The sequence below is a fragment of the Patiria miniata genome, unplaced genomic scaffold (genome assembly GCF_015706575.1).
Source record: "Patiria miniata isolate m_02_andy unplaced genomic scaffold, ASM1570657v1 HiC_scaffold_8, whole genome shotgun sequence".
Lineage (NCBI taxonomy): Eukaryota > Metazoa > Echinodermata > Asteroidea > Valvatida > Asterinidae > Patiria > Patiria miniata.
Window position 1 is genome coordinate 12,134,525 of NW_024037075.1, and position 24,653 is coordinate 12,159,177.

A 24,653-nucleotide genomic window follows, 5' to 3' on the forward strand; every position below is an offset into this window, starting at 1 on the left:
TGGACAGCGACATCGTAAATATGGAAAAAGATGAACTGAGATGAGTTCTGTGGTCTGCAACTTGGAATCGTGGTTTATATTTCTGCTAATTGTACCCGTGTGGTGCTGTATCTTTCTTTCTGGAGTGAGTAGTTTTGAACAATCAGCATACATGTAGTGAACATGGAACTAGAGAATGGGAGCATGCCCTGGTTACATGAATGGAAGTGGAATGGCTACATCTACAAAAATGTAGGTATTTTTCAGACACTTTTAGGTTTCGATTATAAAAGTAACTTTTGAAATGTGCACTGTAGGGTAATTGTCATAGCTGAGTGCTTGGTTTTAGACAAAGAGCTGTTGTTGCATGCTTTTGATACGTTGGCTTGCATTCGAAAAATTAAAAATGAAGCGAAAAATTTTTGAGTTTTAATTTTGCAGCAAATTTGGACATCAAGTTTGCAAATTGGTTTGAAAAACTGTTTTCCCCACGAATTCTAGTGCGAAAAATTGGGTTTATTTGGAATTACTTCCAAATATATGGGAGATATTTTTATTAATGATCAAATGTTTTTCCGTGGGACTCCACTTGCACTCTCAACAAATACATTTTCAAGATAAATGAGCCAAAAAATCATTTTAAGGATATCTCAGTGCTGAAAAATGTGGTGTGTCTTCCACGATGTTTATTCGTAGCAACTTCCTTCTTAGTAATGTTTATGACATTTTTTCCCTGTTTTTATGGGAATTTAGTAAACTACTCGCAAGTACTCGACTACTCGCAATTTATTTCTCAGCGAGTACTCGAGTTGGAAAACCCACTACTCGCCCAGGCCTAATAGCTGTGCTTCGACCGACAGATTGATAAGCCGGCTGTGCCTACCAGTCACCTGCTTTTGTCAGTTGATGGAATTTGACTAGCCACAGTGCCTGTTGAAATATGATCTGACTGTTGGTGACTAGCCGGTGTAAAAGACATGGTAGGGGAAGATGATTGAATTTTCGACAGTCTGCGGCTGATCAATTAAACGGAGAGTTGCCACAAGTGTGAAAAGAAGTTCTGTCCGACACTCGGACAACATTTGAAAGGTCACTGCTGAAATGTCTGAAAATAGGAAGAAGTCATGTTATTTAGTCAATTTGTAGTTGATGATGTCATTTGTTGGGTTACATTACATGTACGTGAACAAGATCAATCATCGGCCTCTGTATAACCACAGACAAATTTACGGTTATCGTTCCATTCCACATGCAACTATCACTGAGATAAGTGTCGTCGTAACGAGGGTATTCCTTTCGCGGAATCAGTGAGACAATTTTTTCCCCAATCTTCGGCGACGCCAGTAACGTCCCACCATCAACGATCAACTTCACACTTCATTCAAATAAAACAGCACAGCTGTTAAGTTATGACTTTCTTAATGTGTCGAGATGCCAACTCTTGATAAGCTTCTGAACGTAATTCACAAGGGGATAAGCTGAATTTTCGCACCATCTCGAGAATTTGCATCTGTTAACAAATACATGTAGGTAATAAAATAAATCAGTTTATTTTTGTTTTTTTTGCTGAATAATCATTTGGGTTGGACTACCCCAGCTGGGATCTTCCCTTGCACGTCGTTGACAAATTGTCGCCCGTATCGGAAATGTTGCGTGCTACGCCTTGAGACGTGTAAATTGAACATTTCATTGGCTGGCTGGATCAAGCAAATGGAAACAATGATCCTGAAGGTGTTAAGAGATATCTTCTTTATCTCAGGATGACATTCTCTGGCAGTTGAGGATGCATCGTTTAGGTTCGTGTACTTGCATTTTACTTATTTACAAGTGTAAAGTTTTACAAGTGTAAAGTTTTACAAGTGTAAAGTCTGTACAGCCTAGTCGGCGAAGTTTCAACAGTTTGTGTCCTTCGAGTTGGAGTGTCCACTTGTTGCCCACCTCGTTTATCTAATTAACCCTAACTCCCTAGGCATTTTTGCTAGGATGCAACCTCAATCCTGCAAAATCCTCCAACTGCCTCCGTGTAAAATTGCATACAGCCTCAATCCTCCAAAATCATCCGTTGTTTCTTGAATGTGGTCCTTGGAGGGGTGACCACTGACTCAATCCTGCAAAATCCTCCAGCAATCATGGTCAATATGTTGAGGCAGAGCCAGTGACATCCTGGAGCAGTGCGGAGGATTTTAAGTATAAACTAGGCCTAATTTTATGCACGGCTGAGCATAAACAACACAAGGTCTGGCCCAAGACCTTGACACAGTGCGTGCTCCAAAATCAGCCACCCGTTTGTGCCATATATAGCCTCAATCCTGCAAAATCCTCCATGTTGCAAAGAGAATTTTGGAAGGTTACGGTTAAGGCAGTCAATTTAGCAATCAAAAGTCAGTAAGAATCGTTAGTTAGCCGATTGGTGAGTAAAAAAGTCAGTAGTGATTTTGTAGTAGCATTTTTACGCAGTCCTAGTCTGCATCTACAATGTATCACACATGTAGATGATACACATGTATCATGTACACAGGCATAACTCAAAGTGCACATGTACATTTATGTGAACATGCCAGAATTTTCCCTATCCCACCTGAGCGCTTGAGACCGTGCAGTTAGTCAATTAAAGCTTAACTGTGTAACAATGAAATAGAGTAATCTCAAGGGTGCACATATGCTACATCAAGATAAACAATATCTGCAGGACACAACCAGAAACAAAACTTTCCGTTTTGCGGAAACCAAAGTAGAATAAGAGGCCTGCTCACACAGATAACATCAGTAAACTTTTCTTTTGTAAACTACAAAAGGTTTGGTAACAAATTAAATTTCCAAGTCTTTAGAAATTGCCCGACCGGATAAAACCGTTTCAACTTCCACACTGGTGCTTGTGAATTACGCAGAAAAAAAGAAAGACCTCCTTAATTGATCTGGGACCCGGACTTCTAATTTTCAGTCCCAGTAGTGTCTGGTAGGTTCTTGGCGATTACAATACCTGACAATGTGATCGGTCTGGTACCCTGGATTAGGAAACAGGATTTCTTTTTCTTTCGGACCCTGGGCACAAAGATGGACTGAATTAGCCATTCTCCCACTTGCTTGATCCCAACGTCGATGTCGTTAATCCGAACCGACAAGTGAAGACAGTTTCTCTGTGTTTCACGTCCGAGACATTTTCATATGTCTTGCAAAGAGAGTTGCCACTCGCGTTACCGTAGGAATCATTCCTGCGAAACTGACGGATTTCGCGTCGGGGGAGTTGGATGTTGAATCGTTTCGGAATGTTCAGTGTCCGTTTTTTTTCTGGAAGTGTTGCTTGATTGGCTCTTCCTGTCTTCAGTACAATAGTGACACACGGACTCAGAACATTTATGAATAACAGACCGAAATGGAAGGATTTTCAGTGCCTTGGTTGACCACAGGGATATGTAAGAATAACAGTATGAGATTGACAAACGTGGAAAAAGAGCTGTGATTTACGGTGAAATGAAGTTTTGTGCCTGGGGCTAAAGTCTGGGAAGCATTCTAGTCCGGTTTGGTTAAAATTGTAACAAGATGCGCAGGTACATGTACATTGACCATGTTCTGTACTGGTAGGTTATACAGATTTTTGAGAGTCTCGGAATTAAACAACATCCCACCGCTAGAACAAAGAGTCTTTTGTTTCGTTCTGAGATCAACAGGATCTGATGACATTTATCCATTGTCGGTCTTGTCTTGTTTGGGTTCTGTGCGGTTTTTGGTTCCCCATTGGCGTGTCTTGCCTTGCTCCACGGTCTTGCAAAGTGTATTCAATATCGTGTGTGTGTGCTTCGTAGAGAGAACTACACTCAACCAAAAAAGGAAAGTCATTTGTCTACCTCAAAAATAACGGAGCACATCTTGCTCAAATTACAACTGATCAGTACAGAAATTCCTTAGAAATCCAGCCGTACTCTTTGTTTGGCCCAAAACAGTGATAATGTGTACAAAATTATGCAATTTTTGACAAATGCTACCAAAAAAAAGTCACTTTTGTATACGTGCAAGGTGAGTGTGAACCACAACCTGCACGTATACAACAGTGCAACTGTTATAAATTGTATAATTGTGTACGCATTATCACTGTTTTGGGCCAAATAAAGAGTATGGCTGGATATGGCTCAGGAATGTCTGTACTGATTAATTGTTATTTGAGCGAGAGGTGCTCAGTAGGTTTTGAGTTCAACAAAAAAGTATTGGAAGGGTGGGGGGGGGGGAACTTTCTTTTTTAGTTGAGTTTACATTCGTGACATTTGTCCTGTCCCTGTTAGTGTTCCCTTGGTACTTTGTAATGTGCCATTCAAGACTCAGTATCATTAATTAAGAATGACTTCAAACGTTTATTTGTTGGGAAGGTAGTTTACTATTCAAAATCACTCTTGGAGGACGACTGCATTAAATTAAGGAATGCATCCGAATTATATAATCATTGATGTCTGACGCACCAGAGACAGGAAAAAAGTTGGCAGACACAGAAAGAACGCAGCTTCAACTTAACTGTTCAAGCATTTTATCATTCTAATCATAAGATGGAAGTTGCATCGGGGTGATGTAAATTCAATAATGGGTTTTGCCCTTCACCGACATATTTTTGTAAACACTGTATGCTCAGTGTTGTCCCCAGTGATTGTAAGAAAAAAATCACTCAGTTGGGACACGAACCCACGACCTCCTACTTACTATTGTAGACGTCTTACCACTCGACCACCAAGCTTTACCACACAGAACGTACCATTTAAAAATATCCACCATTTTGATGTGTATCACTTTTTGAGGTACGGTACACTGCACTGCAGATATGATTTCCCCATAGGTTTTTATCTGTCAAAAACAGCACAGGTCTCGGAGCGCAAAACTAATTAACCATCAAAATAAACCATCAGAGTTCGAAAAACTGTAAAGTAACACATCCATGTGCATACAGGAGAATTTGTGCGTGTGTGGGTGTTAGCGGGCATGTTCGGTCACACATTCTCTGCTCTTCCGATTTCCAATGCATTCAATTGAAATGTACTTTTACCTGAATGAGGAGTTAGTGTGACGGTGACACTTTTGATATATCTTCTCGTTCAGTGGTGACAGATGTTCCCTCACTTCCCTGTTTCTCAAAACATTAATCTACACTTTTCCTTGCCAGTAGATAAATTTGGTTAATAACAAGTCAAGATTTGTCATCTTTAAAGTTCATTGACCACTCAGAAACGTCAAACCGTCACAAAACCAATCACACGCATGCATGTATGTATGCAGTTTTTTGGCTTACATTAAACAAGAAGACTGCATAATTATTCAGCATTCATGACATCTGTGGCCAAAAAAAAATTCTGCTTCCGATTACATGGCATTTGAAAATAGGGTCGGTAGGTAGGGAAATTGTTATTTTGGCAAATTTTTTGTGTGTACGATCATATGGAGGCGTCTGCTAGTACAGGTAGACAAGGGTAAAATGTAGAAAGTGATGGTTTTGGGTGTTTTTGTTTTCTCATTTTTTCATAAAAAAATTAGGGTAAGGGCTGTCAGAATAGGGTAGGTTCGGAAACCGGAAACAGAACTATTATTTTTTGGGGGGCCTATAAATAAATAAATAATAGTCTCAAGTATCCTGTGAAATCATGGCACCTGGTGTGCTGTCAGTTCAAGAAAAGTGGAAATTTTGTATCAATTTCCAACGGTGGTCGGCCGACCATCGGTGGCAAAAACCTGACATTTTTCAAATACTGCCCCCAATACAGAATTTATTTAGTCCACATTTTGTTTGCAATCGGTTACACATCCGTGAACTGGTGCAAGCAAGCTAGTCTGGTTCCCTAACCTGACAATTCTCTGTAAATTGGTCCATTTTGTCTAAAGTAGGGTCAGGGAACCAGACTTCAAGAACAGCACATAAAACTTATTCTCGACCATAACAAAATCTAAAAGCACGTTAAAATTGTGCAGCAGCAGGATTCCAGTCAAACCAGTGAGTTTGGCGGTTTTGAGACCTCATCTTTCATTGAAAAAAAAACGTTTTCATTTTGCCGACGCGCATGGCTACGGCGACGCGCGCGCATACCAGAAACCGGAGACTTTTTTTTTTGGGCCTTAGTGAAAATTACAGCAAAAGCAAGTGTTGTAGGCTCATATTCCCTTATAATAATTTATGTGAAATAATGACTCGCTCTCACATTTATGAATTACTTGTGACCTTTTTAGCATTCTAAATTTGCATCATCGTCATTCCCAGAAAAATCCTCCTATTCCCAGAAGACTACCAAAAAAAAGACTGCGAAGAGTTGATAAAGATTTTGTTTAATCTGTCCTGACGTGTCAAGCAGACATCAGCTCCTAAGATTTATACCTTGAATTGTTGCGGCAGCTATTCGAGATGAGTGAGATCTTGTGTCATTGAAACTACGAAAGAGGCATCATCATTAGCTTCATGTCAGAAGATCCTTAAGTTGGAACAAGAAATTCTTTAATATCTTATTAAACAGTGGATTATTAGGCCTCCCTCTCTGGCTGGCAATTTCAACAAGGCCAGCCCAGCAGTCATAATAAATCAACTGACTGTTTTTTAACAGTTGAGTGCTCCCTGCCTTCGTAAAGCAGGATTGACTGGCTGTGATTGTTATGAAACCTGATATAGCTATGCTTTGACTGCAGGAGATTGATAAGCCGGCTGTGCCTACCAGTCGCCTGCTTTTGTCTGTTGATGGAATTTGACTAGCCACAGTGCTTGCTTGAAATATGATCTGACTGTTGGTGACTAGCCGGTGTAAAAGGCATAGCAGGAGAACAGGATTGAATGTTTGACTGTCTGTGACTGTTCAAACAGCGGGAGGGTTAATATAACAAAACCAAATGGTACGTACAAGATCGACTCGCAAACAACTCGTGTAGCGAACCGAGAGTGAACCGCAGTTCACAGATTTTACGCTATTTTCCACTGGTTGCATGCACTGATCTCTATATAAAGACTGGATAGCGGATATGCATACAACATTCACACAGTAGACTTTGCATATTGACCAATTCGCCCCCGGTCTCACGAAGATGGCCGCGTATATACGAACGTTCTACGCGTAAATACGCGCGCGTTGTATCAACAGTTGACGCGCATTTTGGTCACGTACACATATTATGATGTTCTAAAAAGGACACATTTCCGTAGTGATTATTATTTCAAAAACGCCGAAAAAAGTGATTTGCGGCATTATAAAAGTAACCACGACGTTAGAAAAATTGTAGTAAACCTTGGTCAGTTGGTCAGTGGTGGTGGCCAAAATATAAGTCAAGTGAACCGCGACGTTACAAAAGAAATCATGCTGTCTATAAAGACGGCAACTTGTCCTTTGTAGATCACCAGCCGGTCTCACCAATATGGCGTCAAATTCGTTCATTGTGCGGCTCTTTATTAGCTATCCAGTCTTTATATAGAGATCAGTGGTTGCATGTTACCACTTGCCAGTTGCTACCAATTTTACATATCATTGATTTCCTCAGTACTAAATATAACCAATCAGTTCTGGTGGGAACCATTGATGCAACTGTGCCATAGGGTCCAGTACCGGTTCCAAATGATAGACTGGACCAGTCCAACCATCGTACTGAAGTTAGTCGAACTATTTTTACCCATACATGTAGTTGGGCTCTCAAGTGCTCAACATTGTACTGCTGTGCGCGTGTTCATGACATGCTGTGTTGACACAACCTGACTTAGGAAGTCGCATTGTTCCCTAAAATGTGGACTGAATGTGCAATGTACGCGGTTGCTGGCACATCTTTTATGATTTGCCCATGTTGGATCAAACAGTAAAAATCTTGTGGACCGTCCTGGATAAGGTGAGTCTCGTATGAAGTGAGTTCCCAACGGTCAGTTGAGGTCAAAACACCCATACTTCAATGTCAAACTTGTGACAAAACATGTACCGTTAGCGCCCCGGGCGTCACTTTTAATCCATCATCGCAACACACTTGGGGTCGAAACTAAACTTTTTAAGTATTCCTGACGTCGTGAACAAAATGATCGATTCGCTTCCTTTAAAGTAAGATACTTGTTCTCGCCGAAGGCGGTATTCCATCAATTAGATCCAAGCTATCTTGTGTGGTTTTCCTTAATTGGCAAATCCCGGTATGAGGGAATACGCATTAAGCGCCGAGTCCCATAACAAGTGGTACTCATTAGGGATGGAGGACTGGCAGGACACCAACTGACGGGGAACCAGGAAGCCGGGTGAATCTTGAATCATTGGAGTGTGGGAGGAGTTCTTTTCTTGGGGGGGGGGAAGGTCATCCATGTTTTTCGGGAGAGTTGGCTTGATAGATCATGAGAACAATTAATGTCGATGGTAGACGGAAACAAAATCTCCTCTTGTGAACTTGGCTGACCTTAGTGAAAAAGTACAAGTTTTATTATTGGAAAATAAAATCATGCACTCATTCTAATGCTCCTTGACCTTTCGAGAAACTATAAATAAATTGGGGTAAATTCTCACTCACTGTTGATAAACATCTTCGAAAGTTAGTTTGAAGTTCCACGAAGAGACGTTTACAAATTTGGTGACTGGTGACATGCATGTACGTAGGGCTGGTTAGATTAGCGGATAATTGGTAGAAAAACACTGGACAGTGTTCAGCTGGTTGCAGGTGCGAATGCTGCAAAGAGTCTTTTTTTTTCATTCAAACTTCCTGATTTAAAGGGAATGTACAACATTTTCTTTTACTGAAATTTTCAGAAAATAAATGGATTTGGAGGATTATTTTTTATAGCAAATATTGTTAAAATGACTTGTTTCAAGTTTTGGGCTAGTAGATGATGGAAAATACAAGAAAACCAATCATTCTCTTGTAGTCTGGTTCCCTGAACCCAAGATAAAACGGACCAATAAGACTTTGGGGAATTGTATGCATGGTCAAAGAATCAGTCTAGCAGGCTTGTACCCCTTCACAGGCGTGTAATCAATTGCAAAAAAATGTGGAATAACTACATGTAATTATGAAAAAAATATGAGCAGTTCCTGAAAAAAGCCAGTTTTCTCCAATGCTGGTCGGCCGTCCAGCGTTGGAAAAATACCATTTTTCTTGAAAATTTCAGCACATCGGGAGCCACGATTTTACAGGATGCTTTAGACTATCATTCCCTAACAATCCAGTAAGGTATTTCGTGATAATTTGATCATTTCGTTTTGTGATGTCTGCAAATGCTGTATCTTCCCTTTAAAGAGAACCGGGCTCCTTTTCCTTTGTGTTTTATTGAAAGAATTATTTACAATTCAAACGTTAACTTTAAACGTTAACTTTGTTTCTCTTTCTGTTTTGTTTTTCAGAGCGACCAGAGGTCTGTTGGTACAGATGATCTTTGTGAGGTGAGTAAACTGAAGAAAAGTTGTTTTAGAATCAAAAGTCACAAGCTTTGAGTGAGAATCGAACCCATAACCACCTGGCTTCTGGTGCAGATGTCTTAACCACGCAACCACCAAGCTTGCTGGGGTTGGTTCAGCAATAGGAATCTGATAAAGCAATGGCTACTGTGATCATTGACTTTTGACAGAGTTCTGGAACGGATATTGTAAATTTTCAGACGAGACAATTTTCATCTCCCCAAAGCAACGATTCCATTGACAAAAACACCGAGCTGGATAGCTCAGTTGGTAGAGCAACGGAACGGCAATCCGGAAGTCGCAGGTTCAAACCCCGCTCCAGTCAATTTCTTTGTTCACCTAGTCAGTTTCCTTTAGTGGTTTATTTGCAAAAACATATTTGGTTGGAAATTATGCAAGTTACAACATGTATTCACGACCCTGGCTGATCGGTGGATAAGAAACCACTCATAATCATCCACAGATGCACTTTTTGTCAGCAGATTCGTGTTTACGTGGACATACCCCCTTTCCCATACTCCATCCAGAGACGACACAAATCCTAGAAGATTACCCCAGCATTTCCGGACGAGACCACTCATCCCCGAGACAAACGTGACTGAAACTGTCAACGGTGTTATCGATTCCCACAATATTTTTGTCCAAGTTTCAAAAAGATCAACAGCACCAAACCGCTGTGTTGAATTTTGAGCGATTAGGTTCGGATGAAATATCTTGTCGGCCGATCACTTGTATCATGCTTTGATTGAGTGGATTAAGTTTTCTTTTGAACAGATACACATAGGTACATGTACATGTACATGTAATTGATGCATCTTATTGAAGTTACGAAGGTTGAAAATGAAAGCTCTTCCCCTGGGCGCTTACATCTGGCCTGGAAAGTTGACATTTTTAGGGCAAGGTCATTTTTGGCCATATATAGAGGCAAATTTCGTAGGACACCAATGTTAAAACTGTGTTGAAACTGTGTCTTAGAACTAACCACTCATCGATCATAAGTTTTAAACTACGATTTTATCATTTCTAGAAAGTTGATTGCCTTATCCCCTACTCAACAATTTTTGGGCATGGTGTCTATGAACCAGATTCCACTACAACCAGGAAACTCATCCTGTTGTAAGATCTATTCATGTTCCAGCCAAGCCTATCAGGGGTTAAAGGTACAGTCCATCATTTGTAATTTGTGCATTTTGTTCATTTGAAGCAACAAACGTGCTCAAAATCCAAAGAAGGGTGCTGAACAACTAACCTGATGAACTTTCAGCTTAGCTTCAGGTGTAGATTTTGAGAAAAACAGCATTTCGGGATCTCGATTTGAAATCAAAAGTTGTTGAATCATGTTTTGAATTGGGCCTGAATTCAGCATCCCAGACACGTTCTCACTGAGCCGATTGCAGCTACGCGATGTGCGCGCATGTGCGTCGTTCCCATGCTTGCGCGCTTCGCCGAATAAAAAAAACCGAACTACTAACGGACATTTCCAAAAGGCCTTCTTACGTTGATTTCTTCAAAATGACAGCTTGGCAGAAAGAATAATTTCACAGGGAGTTTAGTCCCCTTACTATCTATCAACCAAGTATGTTTTTCAGCAATAATTATGTCAGTTACTTTTTGGATAGCTGCAAATGATGGACTGTAGCTTTAAGCGAAACTTGGGATGTCTGGGCTAGTGGTGTGCAGCATTTACGGGTAGTACGGGAACCAGGTACCCCATTCAAGAAAAACACCCGGGTACCCATAAAAGAAACCCAACCCTTAAATTCAAATCAATTTGTCTGAAGGGCTTCATAGCTTTGTGTTCTAAACTGCAACTTTCGCAGGCGTCAGCTATACGCATGGAAACGCACATTAACATGAAATCTGTTTTGCTTTTCAACGTATTCTGGTTTTTATTTTGAAAGCTCCCAACAAATGGCATTCAAAACAGTTCTTCATTGTCTTAGAAGTTACTAAGTTATTTGTTGGTTTCGGGTACCCGATCTCATCTGGAGCTGGTTCCAGACATCAGCGGTCGGGTACTCTGGTACCTGGTTCTGATGCACACCCCTAGCCCGGGCATCTGTGAGACACTTCTAGACTCCATATTTTAGTTGTTGAACTGTAAGCAAAAGCCTAAAATTTCACTGCATCTTCAGAGCCCTGTTTATCAAATTCAACGCAAAACCGGGCACCACATTTTAAAATTCTGACTAAAGCGCGAGTGCCAATTCGAAAATAGCACGCACATTTAATCCCATAAGTGTGTCATAATGAAGACGCAGTGGTATGCCAAGCAGTTGCTTCGCTGCGCAACATGTTCCAGCGCGCTAATTGACCGGGTACAGACAGAGATCTCTCTCAACCTAGGTACTAATCGATGCTAGCACTCATCAGTGTACAACGTTTGCTCAGCACTGACAGGCTTGATCTAAGAGAAACCGGGCACCTCTGGAAGAACAACTTTACCGCGCGTGGCAACATTACGCCAAAACTGCGTGCCACTTCCCGACCAGTCTGTAGCATCAGTCACCCAAAGTGCAAATTGACCCTTCCTGTATCCCCCCAGTGGACCCCTCCCCCTCTCCCGGGTCTTACTCTAAATTGCAAGCGATAACCATTACTGAAAAAAAAATGAAAAGGTCGGATGGACAGACTCTGAACTAAATACCGGTACGTTCAACTCCTAAGCCATAAATTTATTGGCTTCATATATTTGGCGTCACAGAATTTTAGAAATCTCGCTAATAGAGACAGCTCTGACTAGATAAGATAAGAAAATGAGGTCTCAACTTAATTTACGTCCAGTCGGGTCCCACAGAGACGTAAAAGGTCGTCTGTAAACCTGGCAATCGACAGTGGAAATTTTTTGGGGGTCACTTCTTTCAGATGCAATCTTACATTGTAATGAACAAATCTCATCCCCAAACAAGTTTGGAGAAAGTCCCTTGACTTCCCGGAAAAAAATTACAATAACCAGCCTTTCACAAAGTTTTGGTAAAATCGAACAAAGAAAACATGTCTCGATTTATTATTAGACTAGAATCTTAGCTTTTATGAGCAAGCTGGGTGGTCAAAGGAAAAGGCCCCTCAACTTTCACAAAGTTTTGGTAAAATCGAACAAAGAAAACATGTCTCGATTTATTATTAGACTAGAATCTTAGCTATTATGAGCAAGCTGGGTGGTCAAAGGAAAAGGCCCCCCAGCTTTCCTATTTTTTTAACCCTTGATGCAAATCGCTGTTGGCACTGCACTGGACCGGACGGCCCGACGCATGCAGTAGACCACACCCTAGGAGAGTCGTGACCGCAACTCGCCAAATGCTAAGCTTGCGGTTGTCTTTCAGTAAACTGCAGCCACAATGGTGGGGAAACTATTATGAGCCTAAACTTATGACAGTGTTTGCTTAATGTTGTGTTCCGTGTTTAATTAGAAAGGTCATTAAATGTGCGTTGTCCACTGGTAATTTCACCCCTGATTGGTCCCCCCTCCCCCCCCCCCCCCGAATATATGAACCGTCAAGTTGTCAATATATTCACTGAAACATTTTGTACATGGTCATGTATACGCGACATGTTCAGTTCGTACATTGTGCTTGCCAGTGTGTATACAATTTTTTTTCTCCTGAAGATGAGCACAGTACGCTGTCTGAAACGTCAAGAACAATTCTCACCACCGGTTCTATTCAGAACTTCACTTCTTCACAGAAGAGCCATTCTATGGCGTACCCGTAAACTTATCACTTAGTTTACCTTTCCTCTTTAAATAAGCTTTGATAAAGTAAGTAAGTTACCCGGTACATGTAAGTCTGTAACGAACCAACATGGCTCATCAGGCCGGCGTTTTTATCTCCAGTTTCATTGGCATGAAACGACAGAGAATATCCCCCCTGGATAGGATGCCGGTCCATGACAGGTTACTCCCTAGCTAATGCAGCCTCTGCAGGTATCCATTTATACTCCTGGGTGGAGAGAGGCAAGTGGGGGTGAAGAATGACATAACAGCCCAAGGACACAACAGATGGCCGACAGCAGGATTCGAACCCCTGACCCTCTGATCATGAGTCACAAACCCTACCCACTAGGCCACACTCCCCACAAAGGTTCCATACCATAACAAAATACTCATTGGAAGAGAAACAGTAGAAAGTGTTGTTAGTTAAGAAAGACCGTCTCAGAACCAAGGGCGGATCCAGGGGGGGGGGGCCAAAGGGGGCCGTGGCCCCCCCCCAAAATGAAACAATTTTTTTTTTTTTTTTATGTGACATCGCAATAAAGGCAGGCAATGAGTACACCACCATCTTTTCCTCAAAAAACATTGGTTAAAGTGGTCAGAAATTGCCTCAGATCGCACCACAGAGCATCTAGAATCCAAAAAAAATTTCGGGGCCCTTAAGCGGGCCCCGAACCCCACGCCGTAATTTTTGTGACCCACTTTTTTGGGGGACCAAAATTTTTTTGGCCCCCTCCAAAATTGTGTTCTGGATCCGCCCTTGCTCAGAACCAAAAGAAAAACCACAAATATTTCTCACGCGATGGACGCAAACTCCACTGGTCACAGACTACTTCCCCCTCCCCTCCCCCCGTTATTTAGCCTAAGCTGTCAGCACATGCCACCAGAATGACATTGTAAAAAAAAAATTAAGAAAAAAATTACGGAGGGGTGCCCCAGTGGGCCACATGCGCCCCGCCAAAAATAAACCGCAGCACCTGTGCGCCAATCAAAAGCACCTGGTCAGGTGATTGCTGTCTGGAGTTGAGGAGGAACACATGTCTTGGCTGTCGGTCCGAGTTTTGAATTCCCTCCCCTCGTAGAACAAAATAATTCAAATCACCGCGCAGTGGCCCGTGAGTCTAGCAGAAAAGAATGCAAGGGTCTGTGTGGTCACGTATCGTTGGAGGTCCGGGGAGGACTTTTAGGTTGCGTGTGAGAGTGTCGCACGCAGCTTCAATTAACCACTTGGTTACGGCCAAAACATGTATTAAGATGAACAGTGTGGACCGCGGAGATCTGGAGATCTGAAATGGACAGGATTGGAAACAATTAAAATTGGCATCTCCCAAAGCCTTAGCAAGTCTACCGGTAGGTAAGCCTATTAACCCTAGCTCCCTAGCCATTTTGGCTAGGATGCAACCTCAATCCTGCAAAATCCTCCAACTGCCTCCATGTAAAAATAGCATATGGCCTCAATCCTGCAAAATCCTCTGTTATTACTTGAATGTGGTCCTTAGAGGGGTGACCACTGCCTCAATCCTGCAAAATCCTCCAGTAATAACTGTCGATATGTTGATGCAGAGCCAGTGACATCCTGGAACAGTGCGAAGGATTTCAAGTACGTGTACATGGTCTAAATTTATGGACGGCTGAGCATAAACAACACATGGTTCGGCCCCAGACTTTGAAACAGTGCATCCTCCGAAATCAGCAACACACTTTTGCCATGTAGCCTCAATCCTGCAAAATCCTCCCTTTTGCAAAGAGGATTTGGAATTTTTTTGTAGGAATGAGAAATATTGAGCCCAGCCACTTCATGCCACTTGAAACTTAGTAAATACAAAGACCCTGCAATTTGGTTCCTGCACAGAAGAGAAATTTGGAGGATTAAGGACGTTTCTCACATAAATGCATAGGAAGTCAGGGTTAACCCTTAATCCTAACCTCCCCAACTCCATCAAAATTCATCCCCCATTTTGGTGGATTTTGGTGGACGTGGTCCTGCAGGCCTGGTTTGACTATAAATACTGATGGAGTATGATGGACTTGGGCCTGGAGGCCTAAAGCAAAGCATACGTTGGAGGCAGTGTCATTGGAGGAGTTTGGCCGACTTGGTTCAGTACAAAAGACAGTATAGGGAGTTAGGGTTAAAGGCTGAAGCCAACAAGATCCAACAGTGGGAAATCTCTTGGATGTTGCGTTGGGTTCTGTAGGGTGCTTGTGAGAATTGGGAAGAGGGTTATGAATGAACAGATTTGGACCCTTCCCCACACCCATAATGTCTGTGAAAGGTGTCCTTGATGCAGAGGTTGAAATCACAATCAGACATACATGTAGAACATTTTCCAATCGTTCACTGAAATTGTCCAAACAAAAACAGATGTGGTTAGTCAAGTTTTGCACCGAAAGTGCATTTTGAAAGTTGAAGGAATTTGAAACATCTGTGCATGACAGCTCGATATTGATGATGATATTTCATTTTATCCGAGCACTTACGTGTGTCTAATTTGGCGCGCTACCTAGGCATTATTTGACCGATGATAGAGGCGTGGTAACACGCAATAGAGGGATCAACCCGCCAAACCAAACATCCTGTGCAACGTAATTTGATTTTCTTTTTCGTGCTCCGAACCCCGCTGTCCGTATGTGCACAGGTCGTAGGGAACCTGGGGGCCGGATATTACATGGAGTTGTATTCGGCTTTTTTGTCTGGAAACAATTTGAGCCAGATGAACTGACCTTGCAGGTTCAGGTCTTTTTTTAACCAAATCAGGTTATCAGCCTCAAAAATGCCGTTCAAGGCAATTGTGTACATTGTTTGTAATCGGTTCTCATAGGGCTTGTACTGAATATAACGAATATCCAAATATCCGGTTAATATTTTACCAAATACAGTATTCAACATCTGTGAACCATCTCCCAGAGACAAGGAAAAAATCCAGCCAAATTTTGTTCTCTTTTCTGGCTTGAATAGAATCGAAACTTACATTTGGGTCTCTATTGGGATTAACCGGATGGAAATAAAATTAAACGGAAATTGTTTTAATGGGGTCCTCGCCCTTTTATATATCCACACGACCCCCTTTTCAAAACTTTTGGTTAAAATTTTGGATTCCTGCCGAAAAAAAGATCCTGGCAAGTGATTTGGTCGGAAGACGTTGCACGCAGTGAAAACTGGCCTACCCATTGGAGATGTCATCTCATCTGCTGCAAGCCACTTCACACCCACTTGCCTCTCTCCACCCAGGAGAGATGGGTACCGGCGTTAGCTGGGGAGTAACTGGGATGGATTGGCATTCCCTCCAGGGGAAATAGAAATAGTCTCAGTCATTTCATGCCAAAGAAAAAACATGAAACACTCCAGCCTTATGATCCATTGGCTTGGGACAAATTTTACTTTCCAAGAAGCATTCATAGAACTTTCCCCTCCCCTTCCAAAAAAAAAGCGGTGTACCGTACGATCCCTTTAAACGCTCTTCCATAATCGTCCAGACAATGCAGTACATCATCCATTGGTTCCTCGTCTCTCACTGATGCCTCGCAACAGCTGCACTGCGGCAGGCAAGTCCAGTCATTTTGAGGACTGCTCTTAAAAGTTTGTGGGAGATTTCTTGAAGTTCTCAGCTGATAAGAGACTATGAGTCACAGGTTTCACGCCTCAACTATTTAAATGTACAGCATTGCGGCTGCTCGGTAAATCGAATAAACAGGTTGCCGAACAGTTTCAGGGAAACGGGAGGTGTGATCTCCTCGCATTATAGGCATGGCTTTAGGGCATTTTCCAAATCATGATTTCGACCCCGGCTTCGGTTGCAACTGTGGCTGAAGAACCATTTGTAGAATAGGAACCTGCAGCCTGTAGCCAATTCAGAGTTGAATCCGAAGTTTGAGAAATGGCCTTTAAACTTAGGTGACCTAAAGGAGTTAGGGCAAAGCTGGCTTGCGACTTTTCCCTGGATCTGTTCATTTCCTCTCCTAAACATTGGTCCAACGTCACTGCTAATTGAAAAATGCGGTAGTCTTGTGCAGCTGGAAAGGTCCTCATATCTTCTTAGACTAGCCAGAATTTTGTCTTCCCAGTATTTTTTTTTGTCTTCGCCCTCTGACATGTCTGACAGACTTGCAATCAAGTCAATCACTAGTCAAGTCACAAGGACTGACACAAGTGACCGTGATGAATGATGTCAACGTAATACACCCATACATGTACCTTAGTCAAGGTTCATTTGGCTTGTGGGTTGACTTTGAGAGTAGATGACTTGTGACATCTCTTGAGGAGTTGTGATGGATGTGTTATGATCGATTTGGGATGACTTGCGATTGACTTGCAGCGACGTTGATAAACTTGTGATTGACGTTTGAGTTGTGATTGACATGTGATTGACTTGTGATTGACTTGTGATTGACTTGCGATTGACTTGTGACTTACTTGTGATTGACTTGTGATTGACTTGTGATTGACTTTTAATTGACTTTTAATTGACTTGTGATTGACTTTTGATTGACTTGTGATTGACTTGTGATTGACTTTTGATTGACTTTTGATTGACTTGTGATTGACTTGTGATTTACGTTTGATAACTTGTTAGTGACTTTTGGGTGGCATGGGTGGCTAGTGCGTAAAGCGCTCGACTCTCACTACTCTGCTCCGGGTTCGATTCCCTAGCTCAGACCATATGTGAGTAGAGTTATTTGTTGATTCTCTCCTGTGCCACGAGGGTTTTTCTTTGGGCTCTTCAGTTTTCCTCCCTCCTCCAAACTAAACACTTTCGATCTGGCTGTGCTCAATGATCAGGCTTGGGTCGTACGGCGGCTGCCTAAGGCGCCTTTACATGCCTTCGGCTCGACCACGTTGTAGCCGTGTCCCTTGCAATTCAGCTTCTCAGCAGCGAGTAAGGATGTTTAGTCCCCCCCCCCCATTTTTTTGTTATTAATTATTGTTGACTTCTGATAACTTGTGACAACTATTGATAAAGTTGCTATTCACTCATGACGACCAGCAATCGACTTAGCGACTGATTCGTAACATTTTGTGATGAGCTGCGGTGACTGACGGTTGACTTATGAGTGACAACATCTCTTTCCACTTATCTTCCCCAGGACTCCGACGGTGGTCAGCTAGACGCCGAGGTGGCCCGCATCGAGCTGAGAGAAGCCCGTTCCCGCATCCATCAGCTTGAAGAGAACCTATACGGCAAGCAGGCAGCTCTGGAGCAGGTCCATCGCGAGATGGAGGAGCTACGGGCAGGGGCCACGCTGAACAGCAACAACGGTCCCAGCAGCAACGGAAACGGCAAAACTGAGGTTGGTAGAAGCAGTGTTTCACTCATGCCCTCAAAGTCAAACCATAAAACATTTTTACATACACATGTAGATTGGAAGTGTTCAGAGGAGGCACATGTGCATGTAGCATTGCATCCGGGGACAGTTTAAACTGGGGATTTTTGTGCAGTGCAAATTGTCGCACGGTGCAGCAGTTTGTCCCCAACAGACCTGCCAAGTGATCTTTATCATGAATGCGGGGTCAAATGTCTTATAGCCGGCCGACTTTGGTTTATAATGTATGTGTGGGCACCGGTTAATGTAAGGTTACCAGATTTTTAGTGTACATGGGGAAAATATGGGTTGACACCATGTAGTCGGCCATTTTGAACAGATTTGGGAACCAGTTATGTTACAGGACACCGGGTATCAAATCTGCAAGTGTGCATGAGCGGCAGCCTGTGGAATCTGCTTTAAAAACCCAAACCTGTAGCAATTCTTAACACGTTCCTGTTCAGCAGCTCCGACTGCTACTAACAGAACCCTCTTCCCCCCCTCCCCCGAATGTCTCGCTGTAACAAAATGTAATTTACCAAGTTTCCCTCCCCCTTGCAAAGCCAAGGCTAAATCTAAGTTGCTGCACTAGGCCGCCATGATCTCGTAACAATAGTTATCACATTAGCCAGCTTCCTGCATGACCAAGCAATCTCTTCCAAGTGCTGCCCCTTGGCAGTGCCCTTCCCCTCCTCCCCTTTCCCCCACCGTCCTCACCCCCTCCCAAACTGTTCCCTCCTTGGTCCATTAGCCGTGCACCGGTCCCCAGGCGTTCGTGCTTACAAGAGTGCAATCTAATTAAGCCGTTACTCCACACGTGCTCAGTTAAAAACCGTCTTATTTTAACACCTCTCCAAAAGGGCGCAAGTGAAGCCCAATTTTGCCAATTTCCTGCACACCGTTAATTCGCACCTCCTTTGTACCCCAGCGGGACCTTTAACACAGTCCCCTAGACGGCAAGACCCATCGTGCCTGGATGGGGCCGATTAACGCTGACCCCCGACACCAATTCCAATCGCGCCTTCTTAAACTCAATTTGCACCTCTGCGCGGTGGAGGTGTGATCCCTTGACACTTCGTAAATTGTTGCAGACAACTCAAATAACAAGTTGGAGAAAAAAAAACCAAGAAAAAACAATTGTTGTCTTTGGCAAGATTATTCACTCGTTCCCCTGGTAATTTAGAGACGTCTTCCGTAGATTGCTGTCACAATTTTGATAATTTCTGTTGTCTGCTCGTGCAAATTGGCCTAATTGTTTAGGCTCGACATTTAAATTTCTGTTATGTGAGATGCAATTCGATTTGGTCAATTCGAATGCAGTGTTTTGTAATACAACATATGCCGGGGATATAGATCGATAAATCCAGAAAAGCTTGCTGTGTATTGCATAACATAAGAGCACGTGACCACAGCCTTTATTGCTGTGTCTAGGTTTTTTTTAATCCATGTATATGATGGGACAATGGATGAAAGACCAAAGACATGATATAGAAAGCGCCTGATGATTGGTCAGAATCTAGAGGTCAAAGAGGCGGTAGTCTTGCATAATTAATCAGCGAATCTGCTTTTGCCATTACATAAACTACCTTCTACTTGGCTACCCTGGAGACTTATGGGATTATTCTGATATCGTTTTCATGATACGACATGGTTTCATTTTACTGAGATATCACGTATCTTAAATATGATCTGTGGACAAAATTTTGATACTGTGTTTGTGTTCAAAATTCCATAACTCAAAAGGTACATGAGTGCTTTAAATGATTCTTGCACTAAACGAAAGCTTATTAATTGGGCTTTCACTTCCTAGATCTGGAAAGCTCTACATTCAGAACTTCATTACAAAATAGGGGGCGCCATTTGGGTTTCCTTTTTTTTTTTGACTCGCCCTGTACATGTTGGTACCCAGGCGTTTGCATCGCGCACCGGTGTCTAACCCTACCTCTGAACTCCCCACCCACCTCGATTCGCTGACCCTAACTATCCGGGGGAAGCAACCGTCATGACCATGACTCATATTGTCCAAACTCACTGTACTGGCTGCTTAGTGTGGATACAGGTCATTTACTGAGCAATTCAGCCAGTTGGTTCCTTTTTTGGCCAGTTCTGATTTGGCCTGAGAATTTTGCTGTTTACCTACATGCACTGTCAACTGTATGTAGAATCGTCAAAATGAAATTACAACTGTATATGAACTTCCAAGCTACATATTGTGCTCGAAATAATATCGTGCGCGAAAAAAGAGAGATTGCTCTCTACTACTTTCTAGAACCCAGTGAAAAGGACTCACCAGTTGCTGCACGTACTGTTTTCTCGCACGTAAAGCGCGAAGTCCGCATGACAAATTTGATTCTGCGTGTACAAAAAGCCATGGCATCTTAGCATGAGCTTCTCAGCAATGCATTTGAATGTCTCTACCAGTGGTCTCCACCAACTCTCCCTTTCTAACTGTGGAGTTACTTGTGTACGGAGCCCATGGGCTCCGTGCGCCAATAAAGAGGGCGCCCTTTTACCTAGCAACGAAGTCCCATGGGCGGGACATTTAGCTGGTTGACGTGCACCGTTCCTTGTGTGTGACGCACGTACACCAGGGGATTTGTACTACATGTATGTACACGCAGTGCAGTGGTACATGGTACATGGTACGGTCGCGCGTCGCGGCAGAATTGCAGTCAGGCAAGATGGCATCGGTCGGTCACCCCCAACTGTGCTTTCTTTGCCGGTGAGGGGGTACTTGTAAACGGATATGACAGTTTTTGAAAAATTCTAGTAAAATCAAATGCATGGACAAGTCATGTACATGTATGTAAGTGATAAATTAACAAATAAATGTGTTTAGCAACACTTTCTGCTTGTATACATGTACATGTAGCTTCATGCAGTAGGATCTTGATGTCAGTCTGTGTAACTATTAAGACATGGACGAAAACTGGGGGCATTTTGGTGTCATCTGTACGTGAAGTACTGTAACTAACTGCTAAAGGTGGGCAAAGCTCAGGAGGGCTAGTTGGGCCGACAACGTTGTCAAGCACCGATTTAAAAAACCAGACAAGCGTCTGGTTGGCCCCAAAAGTCACACTCAACAAGCAGTGTTTTACCTTAGCCCCTTGCCGGGATTTCTCTTTTTTCTCTCCAACATTTAATGTGGCGTGTATAGAGGGAAGGGGTTGGGAAGCAGTGGGGCGAGATTGATTGCACCTGAGGTGTACTCGGTGAGTGAAACTTGGCGCGGAAAGCGATCCACCATCTCGGTTTGTTGGACTTAAGCATTTTATTTTATCGCATTTGTCATCTTGCCAGGTTGCCCCGGAGTAAGGCTTTGAGGTGCTGCGAACTAATGTCTCTCTTGGGTCGTTAAGGTGTTGATTTTTTCTTGAAATGGGGGAAATTAATAGGCAAATTGTGTGAGCTAGGGGTGACTTTGATTGTTGCAGACTATGCCCAACCTTGCCCTTAGCTTTGCGTGAGCGAAGTTGACAAAACAACCTCCCATACCGTCTGAGCCACTGGGCATGCTCATTTGCTAAGTATTAGAAATGTGGTGCTAAGCATAAGCAGGATACCAGTCAGAACATCACTGGAAGTGTATCGGGTTTGGCTGGTTCACAGCCGAGAGGTGCTGAGCAAGTATTGGCCCAGGTGCCAAGTGCAAAAGGGTGCAGGCCAGTAAAATGGCCCAAAATTGCCTACACGCGCCAAATCAGGATAATTATACCCTCATTTTTTGCTATTGGAGCATTTTAAGGACCATGAACTTGAGGGTTGGTAAAAAAAAGAGCTGTATTTCTGTGAAATTCGGATGAAATTGGGCCCTAAAATTGCTCTATTTTGCAATGGAGCGCAGGCATCATTTTTCAAAGTGGCGATGGACTACTGGACTTCTGTTAGGGGTGATCATCTTTGGATGACATTTTCTACCAAAAGTCATTGGATTACCCCCGAAAATCGAACATCAAATGAAGGAAGACGAAATAAGCTTTAATTTGATGTGTTTCTCAAACACCTTGGGGAGTTGTGAATATTTTTAATAATGTTTTGAAGTGCGCGTAATTATCACTGAGGTCTATGGGAATCTATTTATTTATTGGTTTGCAACCAAAAGACTCTGCAGGATTTAGTACCTGGACTTCTCGTGGTAATACTTCAGTACAAAGGAAGTAACGAGGCAGATTAATGACAAGACTACCGGTACAGTCTGAACTCCCACTAATCATCACAAGCCAGAAGCTGATATTTATTGCTCGTCTGGTTCTACATGTCTAGGGTACCCCTGGGTGAAAGACCTTTTAACAATAACCTTGAATTTTCTCCTTCTTGTTTTTAGGGCTCTGAGTCTGCAGTAAAGGAGGCTGAATACAGGGCAGCATTTGAACAGTATAATCTTAAGGTGAGTATAGGGCGGCACCATTCTATTGAGATATACGCAGTTAGCCAGCGACCCTTACCCTAGTCTATGGAATGTCCCCATGCACAGCAAGTCTATGCGAACAGATTCCGCGATTAATTACGCACAGCAAGTCTATGCGAACAGATTCCGCGATTAATTACGCAAAACAAAACTGCGTCTTGACCTCAAAGATTCTGACCATTCAGCGGGTGCCTTTTATATTGGGTCTTCGGTAACACATTGCTATACACACAAAAATGGCATCCAAATTGACCAATCAACAGCTTAGTCCATGTTTCTGATCGAAAGGACCTCAGTTTTTAAAGACGACTCAATCGTGGGGTTGCATACATTTTGGCATGCTAGGATATATCAGACGTTTGACCATAGCTCTGCACACATGATTGTCTGTTACTCGGACTCCCCTAACCACACAAGATCTGTCAAAATCTACCAAGGAAGTTTTGGAAGATATTGTAGGATTGAGGAAGGCAAGGTCTGGCAGCTGTTTGTTTACATGAAGCTTGATGCTCCTTAAAAGTTTCAAGTATAGTGAACATGCAATTGGATTCCATTAAAGTGTGGGATTTTGTAGGATACAGGAAGAACTTAAGTAAGAATGTCCAGGGAGTTGGGAATATAATGGGACATTTTAAAAGTACAAACAGCAAATTAAATTGATTTTTTAATGACAAAGTTAAGGTCAGATTTACTGTGACGTTTCAGGGAAAAAAACCTTAAAATCCATTATCCCTCCTGCTATTTAAGCAGTCACAGACAGTCAAAATTCACTTCCACTTTTCCTGCTATACTTTCAACAAAGGCTAGTCACCAGCAGTCAGATCACATGTCAAGCAAGCACTGTGACTAGTCAAACTGGGTCAACAGACAAAGCAGGTTGTGGTCACAGCTGCTTTATCACTCACCCGTAGTCAAAGCATAGCTGCATCAAGCTACGTAAACAGTCCCAGCCAGTCAATCCTGCTTAATGTGGGCTGGGAATTCACAAGGGTTGAAAACAGTCACTTGATTGATTTTGACTGCAAGGACTTCTTGGCACAGAATGCATGTTTGCATAGGAGGGTTATGTCATGTGGATTGACGATAAACACATCAAATCCAATTTTTTCTTGTCAAATCTTTTATCTCCCGTCACATGTAGGACGTTAATTCTCCCCACCTTTTTTGTATCGAATATTTTAAGATAACGGCAGGAATGTTTACTCGCTGTGCATGTGTTTCCTCTGCATGTAAATTTATCCCGGATGCCGTAAATAGAAGCAGGAACTCATATTTTTGCATTATTCTGGGGAGAGTTTGAGAAGAAATCGGCCTGACAGGCTGATGAAAGAGGATTTGATGGCGTTCCTGTCAAAACAAAGCGATAGACGCGAGGCCAAGCACACACACCCAGTTCAGTTCAACTTCGGGAATTGTACTCGTTGCCTAATCATTGTGTTGCACATTAGAAACAGGCCCATTTTATTCTTGTCTTCGGTAAAAATGAGGCTTAACATATTTCCCCTACAACCACAAAAAGGGGTGGGGGGGGGGAATGAAGGGTGGATATATCCTGAGTGCATTTTATCAAGTATTGATTTTTTGAAACTCTGCTCAAAATTAGTGTCCTTTTTGCCAGAATTTAATTATCAACAAATGACAGATTTTATGCTCTCTATTTAGCCTATGAACTTGGGGTAGCTACAGTAGCAATATTTAAACTGTAATTTTTTTTTTTTAGTTCTTTCAGAAAGCATTCCAATAAATACGCAAACTATCGTCAAATCCTGTAATGTATATGTAGATTGTTACTGACTCAGTATCTGCAATAATAGTCCAAAATGTCCAACTCAATTCCCCCCCCCCCCCCTCACAAAAGAAGTACAATTGTATTTAATCTCTAAAAGGTCTGGTC

General features: G+C 42.4%; 1 protein-coding gene across 5 annotated transcripts in view; it reads left to right on the top strand.

Annotated features, from left to right (window-relative positions):
• Positions 1-24,653, top strand: part of LOC119719076 (A-kinase anchor protein 9-like) — a 106,341-nt gene that overhangs the window by 10,523 nt on the left and 71,165 nt on the right. For all 5 annotated transcript variants that reach the window (XM_038188380.1, XM_038188381.1, XM_038188383.1 and 2 more), the window contains exons 3-5: positions 9,291-9,329; positions 18,136-18,339; positions 22,676-22,738. In XM_038188380.1, the coding sequence (XP_038044308.1) occupies positions 9,291-9,329; positions 18,136-18,339; positions 22,676-22,738 (306 nt within the window). The remainder of the gene's footprint in view (positions 1-9,290; positions 9,330-18,135; positions 18,340-22,675; positions 22,739-24,653) is intronic.